The 15,590-nt window shown below is 40.6% G+C and overlaps 1 protein-coding gene across 3 annotated transcripts in view; it reads right to left on the bottom strand.

The window, feature by feature from the left end:
- Positions 1–15,590, bottom strand: part of SEMA6A (semaphorin 6A) — a 119,369-nt gene that overhangs the window by 12,960 nt on the left and 90,819 nt on the right. For 2 of the 3 annotated variants that reach the window (XM_067315478.1, XM_067315479.1), the window contains one exon: positions 11,662–11,826. The exons of the other annotated variant lie outside the window; for it this stretch is intronic. In XM_067315478.1, the coding sequence (XP_067171579.1) occupies positions 11,662–11,826 (165 nt within the window). The remainder of the gene's footprint in view (positions 1–11,661; positions 11,827–15,590) is intronic. 3 annotated transcript variants of the gene reach the window in all.

Raw genomic sequence — 15,590 nt, 5'->3', positions numbered from 1 at the left:
CTATAGCCTCATCTGCCTTTGAATACTGAAGAATTGCTATGAGTCTGAAGTAGTGGCTGTAACAGGCAGCAAGAACAATTCTACCGCTAGTCCTTTTTCTGTATCCAGTATTTCCCTGAGGGACTTCTTGTCCTGGTGCTGCTATCATCTCTCTCCCTCTCTCACATAATTTTCTGTCTCCAGTGGTGGCTTCTTCCATGCATTTTCTCTTTTGTCTGTCAAATTTATAGTCCTCTATTTTTTAACCTACTTTCTCCCTCTTGTATGCAGTGCTTGCATATTTATACTTTGATTATGTAATTTAGTTGATGCTTCTTATTTGCACACATTTTTTAATGTGTTGGAGCACTTACACTGGCCCACCTGCTTCTCTGGATGATGCAAAACTGTAACTTTGTCTCAGGGGACATACTATAGTATGCAGGTACCTGAGCAAGCTCCAAAAGCGTTAGCCTGGAGCCAACAGCAATCTAGCTACAGTAATGTGTGCAAACCAAATTCTTCTCCAACATACATTCAGAGCTCACCCGGGCACCCTCTGACTGTCCAGCAGCAGGCTAGGCAGCTGTACCTGCAGCTTTGCTTTATAATGCATCTCACAGACTGCAGCGTTTCTGGAATACAACTCCCCCAGTCTTCCAATCAGTTCTGGTACTGGTTCAAATCTCCCCTTTTTGGATTTACTGTGCTGTTTGTTCATTTTCTGCTCATGCTCTTTATTAAGCCAGTATTTTCCTTTGCTGCAGGTTTTTTTTTGGGACCAAAACTTTGGGGGAAGCATATTTGGTGTTATTGAGTTGTCTTGCCAAGAGTAAGTAGTGATGAACTACTGTCTTTGCAGGTCTTGATGCTGGATAATTGAAAGTACTTTGGCATTATTTAGTTCAGCGGGTGAGAACTTCACACTGAGGTATACAAATCCCCCTAGGGTCCACTGGGTATGGAAAAATTAATTAGTCTTACTGGATGAGTGCCTAAGGGCATCGCCTCTAGCTTGGCCACTTGGGACAAAAAGCATATAAAGTGTGGAAGGACTGTAAGACCTCTTTAAGGCACTGAATAGAGACTAGTGTTTTATAGAGATAAAGCAGGATGTTATCTGCAAAAAAAGAGCAATGTTCTTTATGTTCTTTATTATGAGCTGTGATCGCCTAAACCTCTGGGCAGGGTCTGTGCTGAATGCAAGGGGTTCAATGGAGAGAGGACACAGAAGAGGGGACAGAGGGCACCCTCGCTCTGGGCCCTTCTTTGAGAGCATCTGATTGGGAGCTATTCAGCAACAAATACACATGATGAATTGTTGAACTGTTTGATGGAAGCTATAAACTGATGGCAGAAATTAAATTTCTCCAGTGCTAACCACAGGCTCAGAGAAACTACCAACTGCCTATTCTGCATCAAGTGACAAGACCACTTTTGTTAGCTTCTTTAATGTAGTCAGTGGTGCTCACACTTTATTCAGCATTTATAACTTCTGTGTCAGATCAGCTAGAGAGACTGATGAGTTTGAATTGCTAAGCAGAGGGGGAGAGACAGGTAGCTTGCTCAATTTTTTTCCATAATTTCTTACAAAATACATTCATTATATTAACTGATGTGAATGACTGTGTTCTAAATTGGGATTTTTTTCTTTCAGGATTACAATTATGCTTGCTTCCAAACAGGAACTCAGTGAAGTTTTCTGATTTTAAGAATAAGGAAACACTTGTAAAATATGTGCTTCTCAAAAGACTTTTGGAGTTAGTTTATTGAAGGCTTGAGTGTGCTGCCATTTGGGAGGCATTTCACTGCACTCTTAAATTCACTGTCTGAGCTGGTACTGTCTGCATTTAGTAACTGCAGAACTTCAGGCTCTCCAGAAAATCCCTCTGTTTCTTCCTATGAGAACATGATGGTGAATAACAGTATCTTTGTAGGGCTTTAAAAATGTGTCTGTTCCCCCCCCCCCTTTTTTTAAACAGCTATTCTTTTATATCACAATTGTGGGTAAGATGGGACAGAGCATTAACAAGATGGCATATTACTAGCAGCATGCAGCTGGTGTTATTTCCAATTAAAAAAAACCTTCTTGGGCATATGAAAGAGCTGTCTAGTTTATGCCCAGTTGTGTCACTGTTACCAAGTTGCACCTTCACCTGAAATTTTATTTCCTAGAATATACTAATCCTTGGCTGTTGTGGGAAGAGTTATAACTTGATATCCACAGCTAACCATTTTGGTAGACATGGGAGGCTGGAACTGGTCTGGAGGCTATCTGTTGGGACTGTTTTAGAATATATGCGTATTCTTCCCTGCCAACATAAAGTTACTGATGAATGTGCTATACGGTGCCATTTCAAAATGTTTCCTGAATTGTATAGCTTTGCCAGAAATGTACCTTAATATTCCCTAAGCAACTTCCCTATGAACTGCCCTAGCTCTCCTGAAGTCAATGGACCTGTTAAAACTTGCTTCAGCAGAGACTCTGACCTATCTGAACTACTGGGGCAGAGAGAGCTGTCAGACTATCAGTTGGATGGTTAATGCACTTAGTGGTCATAGCACCGATGCGCAATGTGCATAGAATTGTTCAAGTATTTACTTGCCAGACTGTGACAAGTCTCTTCTGAGTATGGGCAGACTGACATTTTTCAAAAACTTACAACTTGGCCAAATTCAGCTTGTTTTCCCCTCACAAGTATGCCAGAATGCATGTTCTTGATACAATGGTAAATTTGCAGTTATCTGCTCCAAAACTTCTCCATAAAATGCACTGACGACTTTTTTGGTAACATGATAATAACATATTTTCCCCCTACCCTCTTTCTCAGATACTGTCATAGAAAAATTCAGCACACATGATTAAAATCTAGCAAAAGTCACAGCAATAGATATTGAGGTCCAGAGACTGGAGTGTCTCATTAAATGACTACTGCAGAGCTCAAAGTAACACATACCTAACCATCTTGCTAAACTAAGGATATTCATAGGAAAGACTACTTTCCAAATGGAATGACATTTTTTATCTGCATTTAATATTAAATAAAATTAAGATGGCGAAATCTAAATTATACCCTCTCAATTTTTTAATTAACTGCATGCTGTTAATCAGTAAGCTCCAGTCCATCCTGACATGAAAGAACTAAGTTTGCCTTTTTTACAGTCTTAAAGAGAACTAAGTACAAAAAGTAAAAGTCAGGATCCTAGGCAGAGAATGGGATATTGATACTGTTCACTCAAGGCTTATCTATATGAAAAGAACATAAGTGGTATTTTGTAAAGAGGCAGGCAATTAATAAACAGTCCATAGATCATACTAAAAGTACTCTGAACCAGGACAGTCAACATTTACATTGTCATAAAATTACTACAAGACATCTTCCCCATTATTTAATATAATTATTGAATCTAGGCACATCCTATATAAGAAAAATGAATTATTCAAATATCTTCAATTTAACAGCGTATTGACATTTTAATTAAACACTGGTATTAAATTAATACCAAAAGGCGCTTTAAGACTCCTTCAACTTTTCCGCTATTAAATCCCTTCAATTTTCATAGTCATTTCAGAAATCTTTTATTTAAAGGGTTAAGCTCTTTTCTGCCAATTCAGCATCTTTGCATTGCACAAAGTCTCCCTATAGTCAATATAAATGCCATAAAAATGGAACTTGGTGTTACTGAACATCCTGCCCGCCAATTATTTTCCACTATTTCCCGACAGGGTAGTGGCCCTGTGGGGCCAGCATACCCTACAGCGAATTCCCAGCTCTTGATAAATATGTCAGAATGAAACGGGTCAGCCCAGAGCGTGGGGCACCCTGTGCTCCTCCGCAGGGCTGTCCTCCCCGGGTGACTGAGGATGAATGCAGCTGAGAATTGCATCCGGCAGACAATAGCGCTAATGCCCTGAACTCTGAGCAGCTGCCTTGACAAATTACATGTGGCCTCTTTTATTGAAAAAAGTAGATCAAGGTCCTGGGGCAATGACAGTTTTTGCCTGTTTGAGTAAGGCAGGCCTCTATTGCTCATTGCAGTCTGTAAATGGATAGCCTGACTTCAAATCTAGGCAGCTGGACAATTACAGGTCAAGGATACCTGCTGTTTCCGGCAGCCACATCTGACATTTGATGAGCTCTATTTTAAAATTTACTCTTCTTATACTTGCAGGATCCAGTAATTTGGAGATATACTCAGAAAGAAGAGCTCTGTCAATAATTTTCATAACCAGGAGTTGCACACTGAGACAACATCTTCCATTATCAATGTTGTCTTTTTTTGGTACTAAATAAATGATAAGTCCCTTGCCTCTTGGTTCAAGCCTTGCTACTCATGGTTCCACTTCTGCTAGTTATACCTGAAATCTGTTGCTTCTTACAGCTCACTGCCAGTGGAGTGCAGAAACATTTTCATTTCTGAAAATTTTAAGTTAGCTCCAGTGATGAAGTGTAGGCATTTGTTTATGTGAGTGGGACAGGCAGTTGGTGTGTTTTGGAATAAACCCCCTTCATTATCTTGTTTTCCTGATCCTTGCCCATCTCTCATTGTGGAGAGTGCTCCTCTCCTACAATTTCAAAAGATCTTATGGAAAAATCTGTGAGTAAATGAGTTGGGGACTTTTTATTTAAGGCTTGAAATGAAAATGAGCCACAGAGAAGACACACTAAACCACTGTCCTGTATTCTATTACAATCCTTTTTTTGATTAAAATTGGTTTAAGAATAAAGCCCTGCCCATGGATTTGGTTTCTGTTATCTTTTCTGCATGCCTAGCATTAGCCTCTTCTTTGTCTCTTCATTCTTGTTCCCATACAAACTTACAAAAACATAGTGAAAACAGGTTTGCAGAAAGTCTGTTGTCAGAAACATCCTTCCAGCAATCATCATCTTTCATCAGTTTCATATACAATTTCCATTTTATTAATTAGCACCTTGTTTTCTATTGCTGCTGCTTAAGCTTGGGTATGCAATCTGAGATGATTAGGTGTCTCTAGCTCTGGGAACAGACAGCTTGTACATGCAAGACAGACAGAACAGAGACAGGATCAGTATACATTTCTCCGGACAAGTCTGTCATGTTCCTGTAGTCCTGACTGTGCAGCCCCCTTTTATATGTCACAGGATACCTGCAATTCCAACACAGTGAGCTCACTGGCCTTCTGACACCTTTTCTAGTTATTAGCCTGGTCTTGTCATACAGATATCTGACTACTATAAACTCTACTGAGAAATTTGGTCCCATTTAACTGTTAACAATGGTTTTCTGGTGCTTATCTGACATGGAGCCGAACAGGTATCCCACAGCAGAGGACCCTGGCATGCCGCAATTGGTTTCTGAGACATCCTATTCCTGGACAAGTTGCTCATTAGAGCCATTCTAGATAAATATGGGGTTGTTTTTAACGGAAAAAAAATTTAGTATTCCACCTAAGGAGCTACTGTACGTGACAAACATAAATAAGGTCTCCTCTATAAATAGGGATGTTTACAATAATCTAATGCTAATTCACCTAAGAAAATTTTAAGAAAAAAAATCTATAGGGCTTTGTTTAGCACAGACTCATCCAACCAAACTCTGTTTAAATCCTAATGGGAAAAGTAATTAGGTTTTAATCTAGATATGGATCTATAAAAGTTTAAATGGACTAAATCCTGCACCACTTTATATCATGTACATGAAATTCTTTTGTGAAGCATTACAGCTCCGAGTAATCAAATCTCTCACTTCAAATCTCAGACAAATGCTACAGAATCATAGATAGTAAGGACTAATTCCACATTCCCTTTCTCACACCACTCTTAACTAGACTGTGAGCAAAATACTTAAAAGTATAGAAAATGAAGGATCAGGTCTGATCTATCTTCATCACTTCCTCAGCACCTTAGAGGGCTAGCAAACTGCAAAGTTCAGTTTTGTTTGTGTGGACAATGTCTGGAGACAGAAGAGAGCAGCAACAACAGCATGTGCATTTGTGTAACTTCCTCAGGCACATATGCTTTGAGTTTACAGCTTTTCCTTGGTCCCATCAACACAGAACTGACTACAGTGCAGCTCCTTCTTTGATTAGCCTAACACGTTTTTTAGGATCAGTCAGTTACTTCTGAGATTGCCAGAACTATGATAGGAATCAAATACAGAATATATGCCTCACTTTGAAAATACAACACTCCCCCTCAGACCTGCAAACACTTACTCAAGAGATAGTCTTGATAAATTTTGTGCCACTTTAAATGCCCTTCTGAATTATTACAAAATGCCAGCAGGAAAATAATGACTTTTCCCTGCTTCCTCCGATAAAACATGTTTGGAATCTTTTATGTCTTTTTAGGTGTATGTTTAGCATATAACAACATTTTGTGTAAAAATATACTCTGCACATGTACTTCCTGGTGCAGAACTCAGCCCTCCTGTGATGAACACCAGTTGTTTAATTTATGCACAAAGAGTCTGCAGCTTTGCTTTACCATGGAATTTTTTCTTTCATTTCATCTCTATTTGTAAAGTATTTTGTTAAATCAGCACTTTACACTCTTTATCATAACAGTACCTGAAGTTCCACATAATTCTGTCTCACTGGAGCTGAATCTGCCCTAACATTTGCAAACTCTCCAGAGACAAGCATTGTCAGTGCTTGGCAAACCTTTCAAGTAGTGATAATCACAGTAAAAATTAATAACACTGACACTTGTATACAGTAAGAAACATTTTCTAGAGTCAGATTTTGAAACGAACAGCCCTTGGGCTCCCCAATAACAGTCCTCTCTGTACATGTGAGCTGACTATTGCTAATGATGCCTATGAATCCTGTATCAGAGGAAGCGTTGCTGTTGTTAATAGAAGTTTAAAAGAAGATTCTACCAGACACAGTAGCTATAGTAGCATTCTTGACATCCAAATACACCAGCAACTGTAAACTCTATAAACTGTGTGCATCGTGTCCCGTCTCCAGTCAGCCTTCTACCTTCGTTATGTGGATATCGACAAAAGGTTTGTTAAAGAAAGGGGAGACCCACATTGTAATCTTTACTTACATGAGTGCTGAGACAAGTAAGAAGACAAGTATTAAGCCTCCTGAGAATAACCCTACACTTTCATCTTTCAATGCCCAGCTAAACCATCTCCATCTGAATACTGCAGAATAGATATTGTAGCAGAACCGAGACATTGTAAGCCACATTTGCAACCAATTTGTCAACACCGTGATTAAAGGGTAGGCTCCAGACATCTAGGGAGTGAGTGAGAAAACTGAACAGTTGGCTATGTTTGTGCTAATGAATCCAGGACTTGAAAAGCATCAGGCACTTCTAAAGAAAGGCAGGACGGATAGGAGACAGTAGAGAAGGGCCAGCAGGGTAATGGGGCGGGGGAGGAGGGGAAGGCCAGTTATTCCTGAAGAAAATCGCTCCATTTTCTTCATACAGGCCTTTCCGCCAGCCACATGTAGGTACTCCCCACTTTGTTAGTAGGACTACTCTACGGAGACAGAGCGCCAGGGTACTGCTCAGAGTGTACAGGGTAAAGCCTTGGAACATTCCACGCGGGGAGCCTCCTTATCACCGGGGGGGGGGGACACTGAGTACAATGGCAGCAGAAGGGAGGGTTAGACTTGGCAAGGTAAGGACAACTGTTCGGACAAAGGTGAGAAACACATAATTAAATTAACACTAAAAACATAGCAAGAAAGAAAACAAAACATAAACATACTCTGGAACATGGGAGGGTTTTTTGTTTTTTTTTTTTGTTTGTTTGTTTTTGTGTGGAGGAGATGGAGAGGAAAAGGAGGGTGCAGTTTGCCCAATCAGAGCTGATTTTGCATTCTGCAATACGAAGGGTGGATTCCTTAATGGCCAAAATGAAAATGCCAGAGGGATGGCAACACATAGTTCCCACTCTATGGGTTGCACTACGCATTTTCATCTTGGCAAGAAATGCGATGCAGCTCAGAAACAACAATCCCAGAGTATATTTAGCTACTAAAGCTGTGGCACACAAATGTCACATTCCCATGAGTCAACCCTTTTAAAGAACCCCCTCTTCACACCCCCACAGATATTCACTGAGATGCCTGCACTGAATTAAAAGTGAAGCATATGGATGGATGTGACATCATCAAAGTACCCATGTCACAGAAAAGAAAGCAGCAAGTGGATTCTGTACAATTAGTACGATCAGTGAGAAGTCGTTTGTGAGCGCAGAAAAAGAAAGAAAACACTGTCCAAAGGATTAAACACAACCAATGAAGAACACCACAAAGCACTTTGCAAAACAAAGAGAAAATGTTAAAAAAAAAAAAAAAGATTTTTTTTTTCCTTTGTGAATGTGTGAGGGTAAAAGAAATCACAGCAAAAATGAAAACAGAATCTTCATAAAAGGATAGTAAGCTTAACATTTTCTGATTTAATTTTGCGTAAGAACTCTTTTCTTTGCCCTTTAAAAGAAATAAATCAATATAATTTTGGAGCCGACCGGCTCTAACTGGGCAAGGTAAGGAGTAACAGCACACAAGTAGACGGTAATGGTAAACAACCATGCGGTCACCTCTGCCGCCATTGTTTTGATTGTGTGTAGACTGCTTCCAGCTTTGTCAATATTCATAATTAGGCACCAAAGAATGCATGATATTTAAATGGCCCTGTCAAGTGCTAATAAGGCTCTTTGGTAAACATTACACCCTGGGGAGGGAACCATTCAATGTAAGCCACCTCATCAGTCAGTGTATTGAAGTGAAAACAATTAGAATCCAACAGCTATACATTTATTAATATTTTCACTGCATGCTCCTCTGAAAGCTGCTACTGGCATACAAGATGCTTTTAAGAGGTAGTCTTCCATCTATTAAGCACTGCTTTGCAAAAGATTTGTGAAATATGGAACCACACACAACAAATAGTGCCATTAAAATGCATAAACATCTCTGCATTCCTCTAGGGTATATTAAAGGCCAGATCTTCCACTACTGGCGATTTCTGACACACCTCCATGACTGATGTCAGCAGAAGACCTGGTCTCAAGGATCTCCTCCTTCCTTCCTCACCAAGTCTGCTTAATGACATCCCCTGCTCTCATGTGGAGAAGAGAAAGACACCACTATCTTTCGAAAGAGGGAACACTGCATTTTCTAAGAAATGTCCTCTCATCTCAAGCATTTTGAATACCAGGATGTTACCAAGAGATTGGACAGAAAAAAATGCTTATTTTTCTGCTGTCAGCATTGTCACTGATGTATTTCTCAGAGTAAAGAGGAGTGACGGGTAAATCACATGCCATCTTTAGAAGGGCATACAAGTTTTTTGTTTTCCCTCCTCTATATACATGATACTCAGAAATTGCTTTTTCTGAATTGCCCATCTGAAGCTGAGGAGCAAGGGCTGAGGAACAGGGTTCAAATTCAAAAAAATAAAGCTGGTACCTCAAATTAGGCTTAAGCAAGGACTGGGAATCTGAGCTTTTCCCTTCAACACCCTCAGTCCCTTGCCACCTAAGCTATGGTTTTGAGCTTGGGTACTGCAACTGCCTGAAATTCTGCTTCTGCACAAACTCAGCAGCCCAATGGTCTGCAGAGTGCTGAGGAGCCTGTGCTTAACTCACATCTAAGCTTGATCATGTTCTAGAAATTTACTGTCTTTGCCCCATAGTTTTTGCAGTTACCTCCAAGTAAGTCTAAAGGATTAAGCTTTGAAAAATATCTTGGAACAGTAGCCACTTCTAAATCCCAGCTGAAGGAAGAGGAAGAAATGGCAGTTTCTCCCTACCTTTTTTTTTTTTTTTTTTTACAGGAAGGGCTAATTGCTGGAAGGTGGGAAACACAAGTTCACATCCTCTGCCTGAGGGAATTCAAACCTTTGTATCCCCTTTTCCTGCCACCAAACCTAAAAGCCAGGGCTTCTAGATTAATTGTCACCATGGCCTCTTAGGAAATATTACTGGATCTCCTGCCCAATTTGACCAGTCTCCTCAGCTGGAAAAGTGCTTCAGGCTCCAAGCCTACTGGGCCAGCCAGGTGATATACATTGCCTTCATGGCTGGGAACTGTGAAGGTTCTTTGTAGTCAACCCTGGAGAATCCAGTGAGAAATCCAGGATATTCAAAGGACTGTGGGAGGCACTGTGTGTCTGGAGCAGTTGTGAATTCCAGGCACTATGAATTCATAGTTTGGGTCCAGACTGCTGTCAGCTGTTTGTGCAGCTCTGCTAAAAGCTGTTCTGCAATGTTAACATGCTTACTACCCTCTGCTTAAACTCTCCACAGCACATGTAGAGAATTCAGAGATTCAATGGGTCAGAGAGAGGGGAAGGAGCATGATTTAGTAACCTAGTAGCTTGAGCAGAAAACACAGAGCAGGAGGTCCGGCATACTAGTAGCTTCTCTAAGAACAGCTGATGCTTTTATCTAATGACTTTTTCATGTAAAATGCATGAACAATAGAGACTGGAATCCACATTTCAATTAATATTTTAAGTGTTTTATATAAAGTATTCATAGCAGCAAGGGCTGAAGCCCATGTGTGTCCTCACCCGTGGTGCATACCCTAACCACTCGGCAAGTGAGTTCTGCTTATAAACATCCTCCTTCTGGCCCACTGTGTACTTAATTAGTCCGTACAGGGTGGAACATCTTCAACAGAGAAGAGACTGAAAGAACAGACCTGAGAACACCCTAGAGAAGAAGAACAGGGAGTCAAATTTCTCCAGGCAGAGGAGCTATTTGGATCTAAGTCTCCAATTTACAAAGAAACTATTTTAACCTCTTTGAGATACTGATTAAAAAGAGCTGATAGAATGATGAGGGCCATCATAAACTGATGGAGCACCATCACCCCTATTTAGGAGAAGAACTTCTCCTTTTCTAAGCAGCTCAAGTGGCAAGTTTAGGCAATTTTCTGCCTAATTCTCCTCATGTATAGCAAAGGAAGACTGGAGGCCAAGTGACAGGGCTGACACTTGTATTAGACAGAAGAGTGCTTCAAAGTGAAGCACGGTACTCAACACTTTGAAACAACACCTAAATTCTAACCTTTTGAGGCTTTAAAAATGCTACACAGAATCTGTCTCCCCCAGCAGTCACCTAAGTGTCTTTTGAAATAAGCTAACGATCTCCTCAGCTCCGATTCTCAAAAGTATTTGATGCTCAGGTCTCACTGAAGACATTGGGACTTAGGTCCAGTTACTAGGACCTGTGTTATTTCAACTCTACTGAGTTAAATTAGTGCAAACCTTTGTGCTGCAGTACCTCTGTCTGTCAGTGAGAGTACTGTTGCCCTAACTCAGACAGAAATAACGTGAAATTAGCTGCGATCTGTTGTGCCGTCCCGGGAATTCAGACAAAAAGGCAATGTAGAAGTGCACACTTAAGAACGATGGAAAGCCACAAATCTTATGTAGTCAGACAACAGGGAAGATCAAGTTTAAACAGAGTTAAATCCCCACTGTCTCCCTCCTCTTCATCTACATGCACAACAAACTGCAAAGGCATACACTTCTATTTGTTTTGTGTGGTTTCCTTAGGCAGCGAGTATCTAAGACTGAGTCTGAGATTGGCCATCTAGTTTCTGCTTTACGATAAGCTTTTAACTATAGCGAAGGAGTTTTATTATGTTACTCTGAGCCAGCTGGAAGCGGTTACACCTTAGTCCTCCCCCCCCTCCCTCTCCACCACAGGAAGTCATTTCCAAGGCCTTACCCTTCTTGTCTTGATGATTATGGGATGAAACTGCCACATACGGATCTGTATTTTCAGATGAGTGAACCGGATCCTTCCAATCCAGCATGCGTCCCCTAGCATCATAACCCTGTCGAGCGCGAGAGTCAGAAGTGGTGGTGCTTGGAACTAGTGAACTGGAGTGTCCTGTTTACATTATAAATACAGTTAGGGAAGACAAGTCTCATTAGTCACTTACCACACTATCTCAGGAGGTAAGCATCGCTTTTCCTCAGTGATGGATGAATGTCTTAGACTCAGCAATGTTTTAAAAGTCTTTCAAAGCACTGCCCAAAGGAAGTACAGAATTTGAACCTTTCAGATCAGCCAGACAAACCATTGTTAATAGGTATGCACACGCCTTTGGCTGCGGCTGAATTCAAAGCTGTGTGTTTTTACTCAGCAGAGTTGAATGAGTGCAGAACAGTGTGAGCACACTTCATTTGAGTCAAATGTTCTTTCAGCTGAATTCAGTATACAGCCTTGACTGACACTGAAGTGTAAATCCACAACATTTGGCAATTGTTTTGTTAAAAAACAACTAAAAAAAACAATTTAAGTGTTAAAACGAAACAACTTCTAATAAGGCCAAAACTAAAGGGAAATGCCAGATGAACTACAAAATGATGTCATCAGCAACTCTCTGCCTCCTGTCCCAGAGGGGATAAAAGGCTGCCCAGAACCTGTGTGTTCGCACTGGGGCATTGCCCTTCGGATGGCACACGTACAAGGCCTGTCAGCGGCTCACACCCACGCGCACGCTCTTCATGGGTCTTGTCCAAGGAGATATTCTAAAATGGCTCTGAGATAAGGAGAGCCAGCAAGAAACTGAACATTATTTCTGCTCGAATTAACAGTGAGGGCAATACGTTACTATGTGAATCTGTTCAAGAATTCATGATTTCAGCAGCTACTGCTACAGCCTTCAAATCACATTTGGCTATTAGCCCTCTTTAGGCAGAGATTTGGCATTTTTATTCATTCTGGACCCCTTCAAACATTCACTTGCCCTTTTTAAGGAGAAATGTTTAGAATCTAATCCACTTCCTATTCGTCACATAGGTATTGAAGTTCAGCACAATCATCTTGACTGGAGAAATTTAGGAGAAGTTTATAGCCTTGTTTCACTAAGTTTTACTGCTATCCTAGACATCATTATTGCTGTTCTTAATAAGCATGCTGAGGAAATCCCTTCTGATTGAGTACACCCTAACAAACACCATGTTTACAGAACATGCCCTGCTGGAAACACAAGGCAATATTAACAGCAGTTTGGCTTGGGCAGAGAAGTATTTGTAAATTAATGTCCTTTACAGCTATATCCCGAGAAGTACCTCAGCACCCAAAGTGTGATGTACTTGCTGTCTAGGTCTCTGAATCTAAAGTTGCAATCTGGAACTCCCAAACTCCAGTAACACCACAACATTTTGACCTTAAAATTCCAGGTGTCTCTGAAAGTTCCCTTTTGGCATGTGATCAAAATGAGTCATTTTCAGCAGGACTCAAATAGCTCTGGTCCTAGTTAATTTGCCTGGCATAACTACATTTCCCTTTACCTACTTTCCTTAAAGAACCCAACAAGACAGGCATTTTCAAAACATGCTCAGACTTAAACTAACAGAATCAGATTACTCACAGATAGAAATGGTGATAATGCTTTCTTTCGAGATCCTGCTAGATAGGCTCATACCAGCACTCCTTTGCTCCCCGCTTCTTTCGAACAGCCTAGCAACTTAGTTTTCTTTCCTTAGATGGGAGTCTCCCTTAGAGAGGAGTCCACTTACCAGGCTACAGGCTGCTCTAGCAGGGGACTTTCCATTCCTTCCCTTATGTTGTATCAAAAAAAGAACTGCTCAGAAAAAGAATTCACAGCTCCATGGGGCAGAGATACAGCAACAAAAGGAGCCCAAATTTGGAGCCTCATGGCAGCAACACAAGGAACCCAAATTTGGAACCTCATGGTGAAGGCATAAAGCTGGGAAGGAAGGAGACTGTGCTTCAGTGTTTTATACTAAACAGTCACTGGATAAAAATAAAGCTTTGAGAAACTGTATCTAGAAAAGGCTGATTTTGGTGGCTTCTGAATCTTAGCCATTCTGGACTCTGCTCTGAGAAGCTTAATTCTCTGCTGTGCATAGAGAGTCGATGTACCTAAGATGCCTAATTCCATTCTAGCAAATAAAAATCTAAATGTTGGTCACCAATGTTAACAAGCTTTTCAATGCACCCACGTCCTTTGTTTTATCTAGCCCTTTTAACGCTTCACAAGGTTGAACTATCAATGAAGTTGCCAAAAAGCTGTAACTTCTACTAAGATGCTGCTATGATTTAAGGAAGTCCTGCTGAATATTAATGATCTTGGAAAAGATGTCTGTGCTATTCCATATACTTTCGAGGGGCCTTTCTGATTTACTGCAAAGGATTGTACTCTGAATTGTATTTGGACAGCACTCTGGACTTAATTTTGCATTTTGTTACACTTTGCAGGGAAAGTTGGTCAGATTCACAGTGTTTTCACTATGGATCCAGCCTTCAGATGCTACAGCTGATCATTAACATGATTAATGTAGCATGGATCTCAGGCTGAAGGATTAAACTGAGAAGGGCACTGTATTACCTTCTGTCCCTCATGATCGGAAGTGTGGTTTTCCACCCGCTGTCTTTCTTTAACACTGCAAATTAGAGGCTGTATTTTGTTTGAAGATGAAGTTTTTAAATGTTGCTCAAATAGAAAAGTGAAGCCAAGCAGATTATCCACTTCTAAAAGGTTTCCATAAGCCGCAGAGCATGGCTGGATATATTGGTAACAGTTAGACAGATGGATTCCGATCCAAATTTGCTGCCTGCTCTGCAGCAGTTCCACAGGGCTGCCTGTTTCCAACAGGACTGGTACAGATCCAGCTAGAGAAAGCATGTGCTCCCTTGAAGCAAGAATATGCTGGAGTGGTAAAGCTTTCACTTCTATACCATTTTATGCTTGTCAACTCCTGTACTCGTCCCCAAGAAATAAGAGAAACAATGGGACAGAAAACAGGCCAGAAAGTGGAAATTATGAGCTTTCCATGTCTTCTTTTCCCTAAAGACTAAACTGTACTGCCAACATTCATGGGATTCCAGTCTCCAAGTTAATACCTCATTCAACAACCACAATAATGTGTACAATATTTGGTCAGCCTACAAATAGTGCTGCACTCAACATAAGAAAGCAATTAGTCATAGCTTGATAAGGAAGTAGAAGAGAAGAAAGTCTTGCCAAGTAGCAGTCATATTTTATATATGCGTTTGATATGCATTTTATGCTCATATCTCTGTCCAGACACTTTCAATTTAGGTGTGTTCAAGTGGCAATTTTAAGGAAAAGCCATAAGTATGGTTAAAGAAAAACATTTCTTAATACAGTAATCTAGAGGAAATATATGCCTTAGGGACACATTTTCTGCAAAAAGATTTCCTGAACCATATGCTACAAATACATGGAGAACTCCTTGGTAATGGAAAGCTAAGGCTTTGTGATGATATTAATGTGTACCAGATGGTGGTTAGGTAGAGAAGGGTTTCACACAAATGTGAGAAATCAGACTATATGCTCTGTTACTAATGTGTTAGTCTAGTACACATTGAGAAGCAATTTTCCACATGTATTGAGACAAACTTTCTTCCATTTGATTTACTAGAGAGAGGAAGCAGGGCAGGAGCAGATTAGAGTTTAATAACCTTTCTCACTTGTGTGAGAGCCATATTCTGCAAACACTTACTACTGGGCAGTGGCTGGTCCCATAAGCAATATTACTGTGTCTTGTGTTTGCATAGTCAGTCCCACCGTGTGAAATCACCTTTAAGCAGAGTGGCACCACAGATGTATGAGCTAGTTAAGTGACTCTCATAAACAGAGAAAAGACTGAAGTGGCAGG

The sequence above is a fragment of the Apteryx mantelli genome, chromosome Z (genome assembly GCF_036417845.1).
Source record: "Apteryx mantelli isolate bAptMan1 chromosome Z, bAptMan1.hap1, whole genome shotgun sequence".
Classification (NCBI taxonomy): Eukaryota; Metazoa; Chordata; class Aves; order Apterygiformes; family Apterygidae; genus Apteryx; species Apteryx mantelli.
This window is presented reverse-complemented; position numbering and strand designations above follow the sequence as displayed.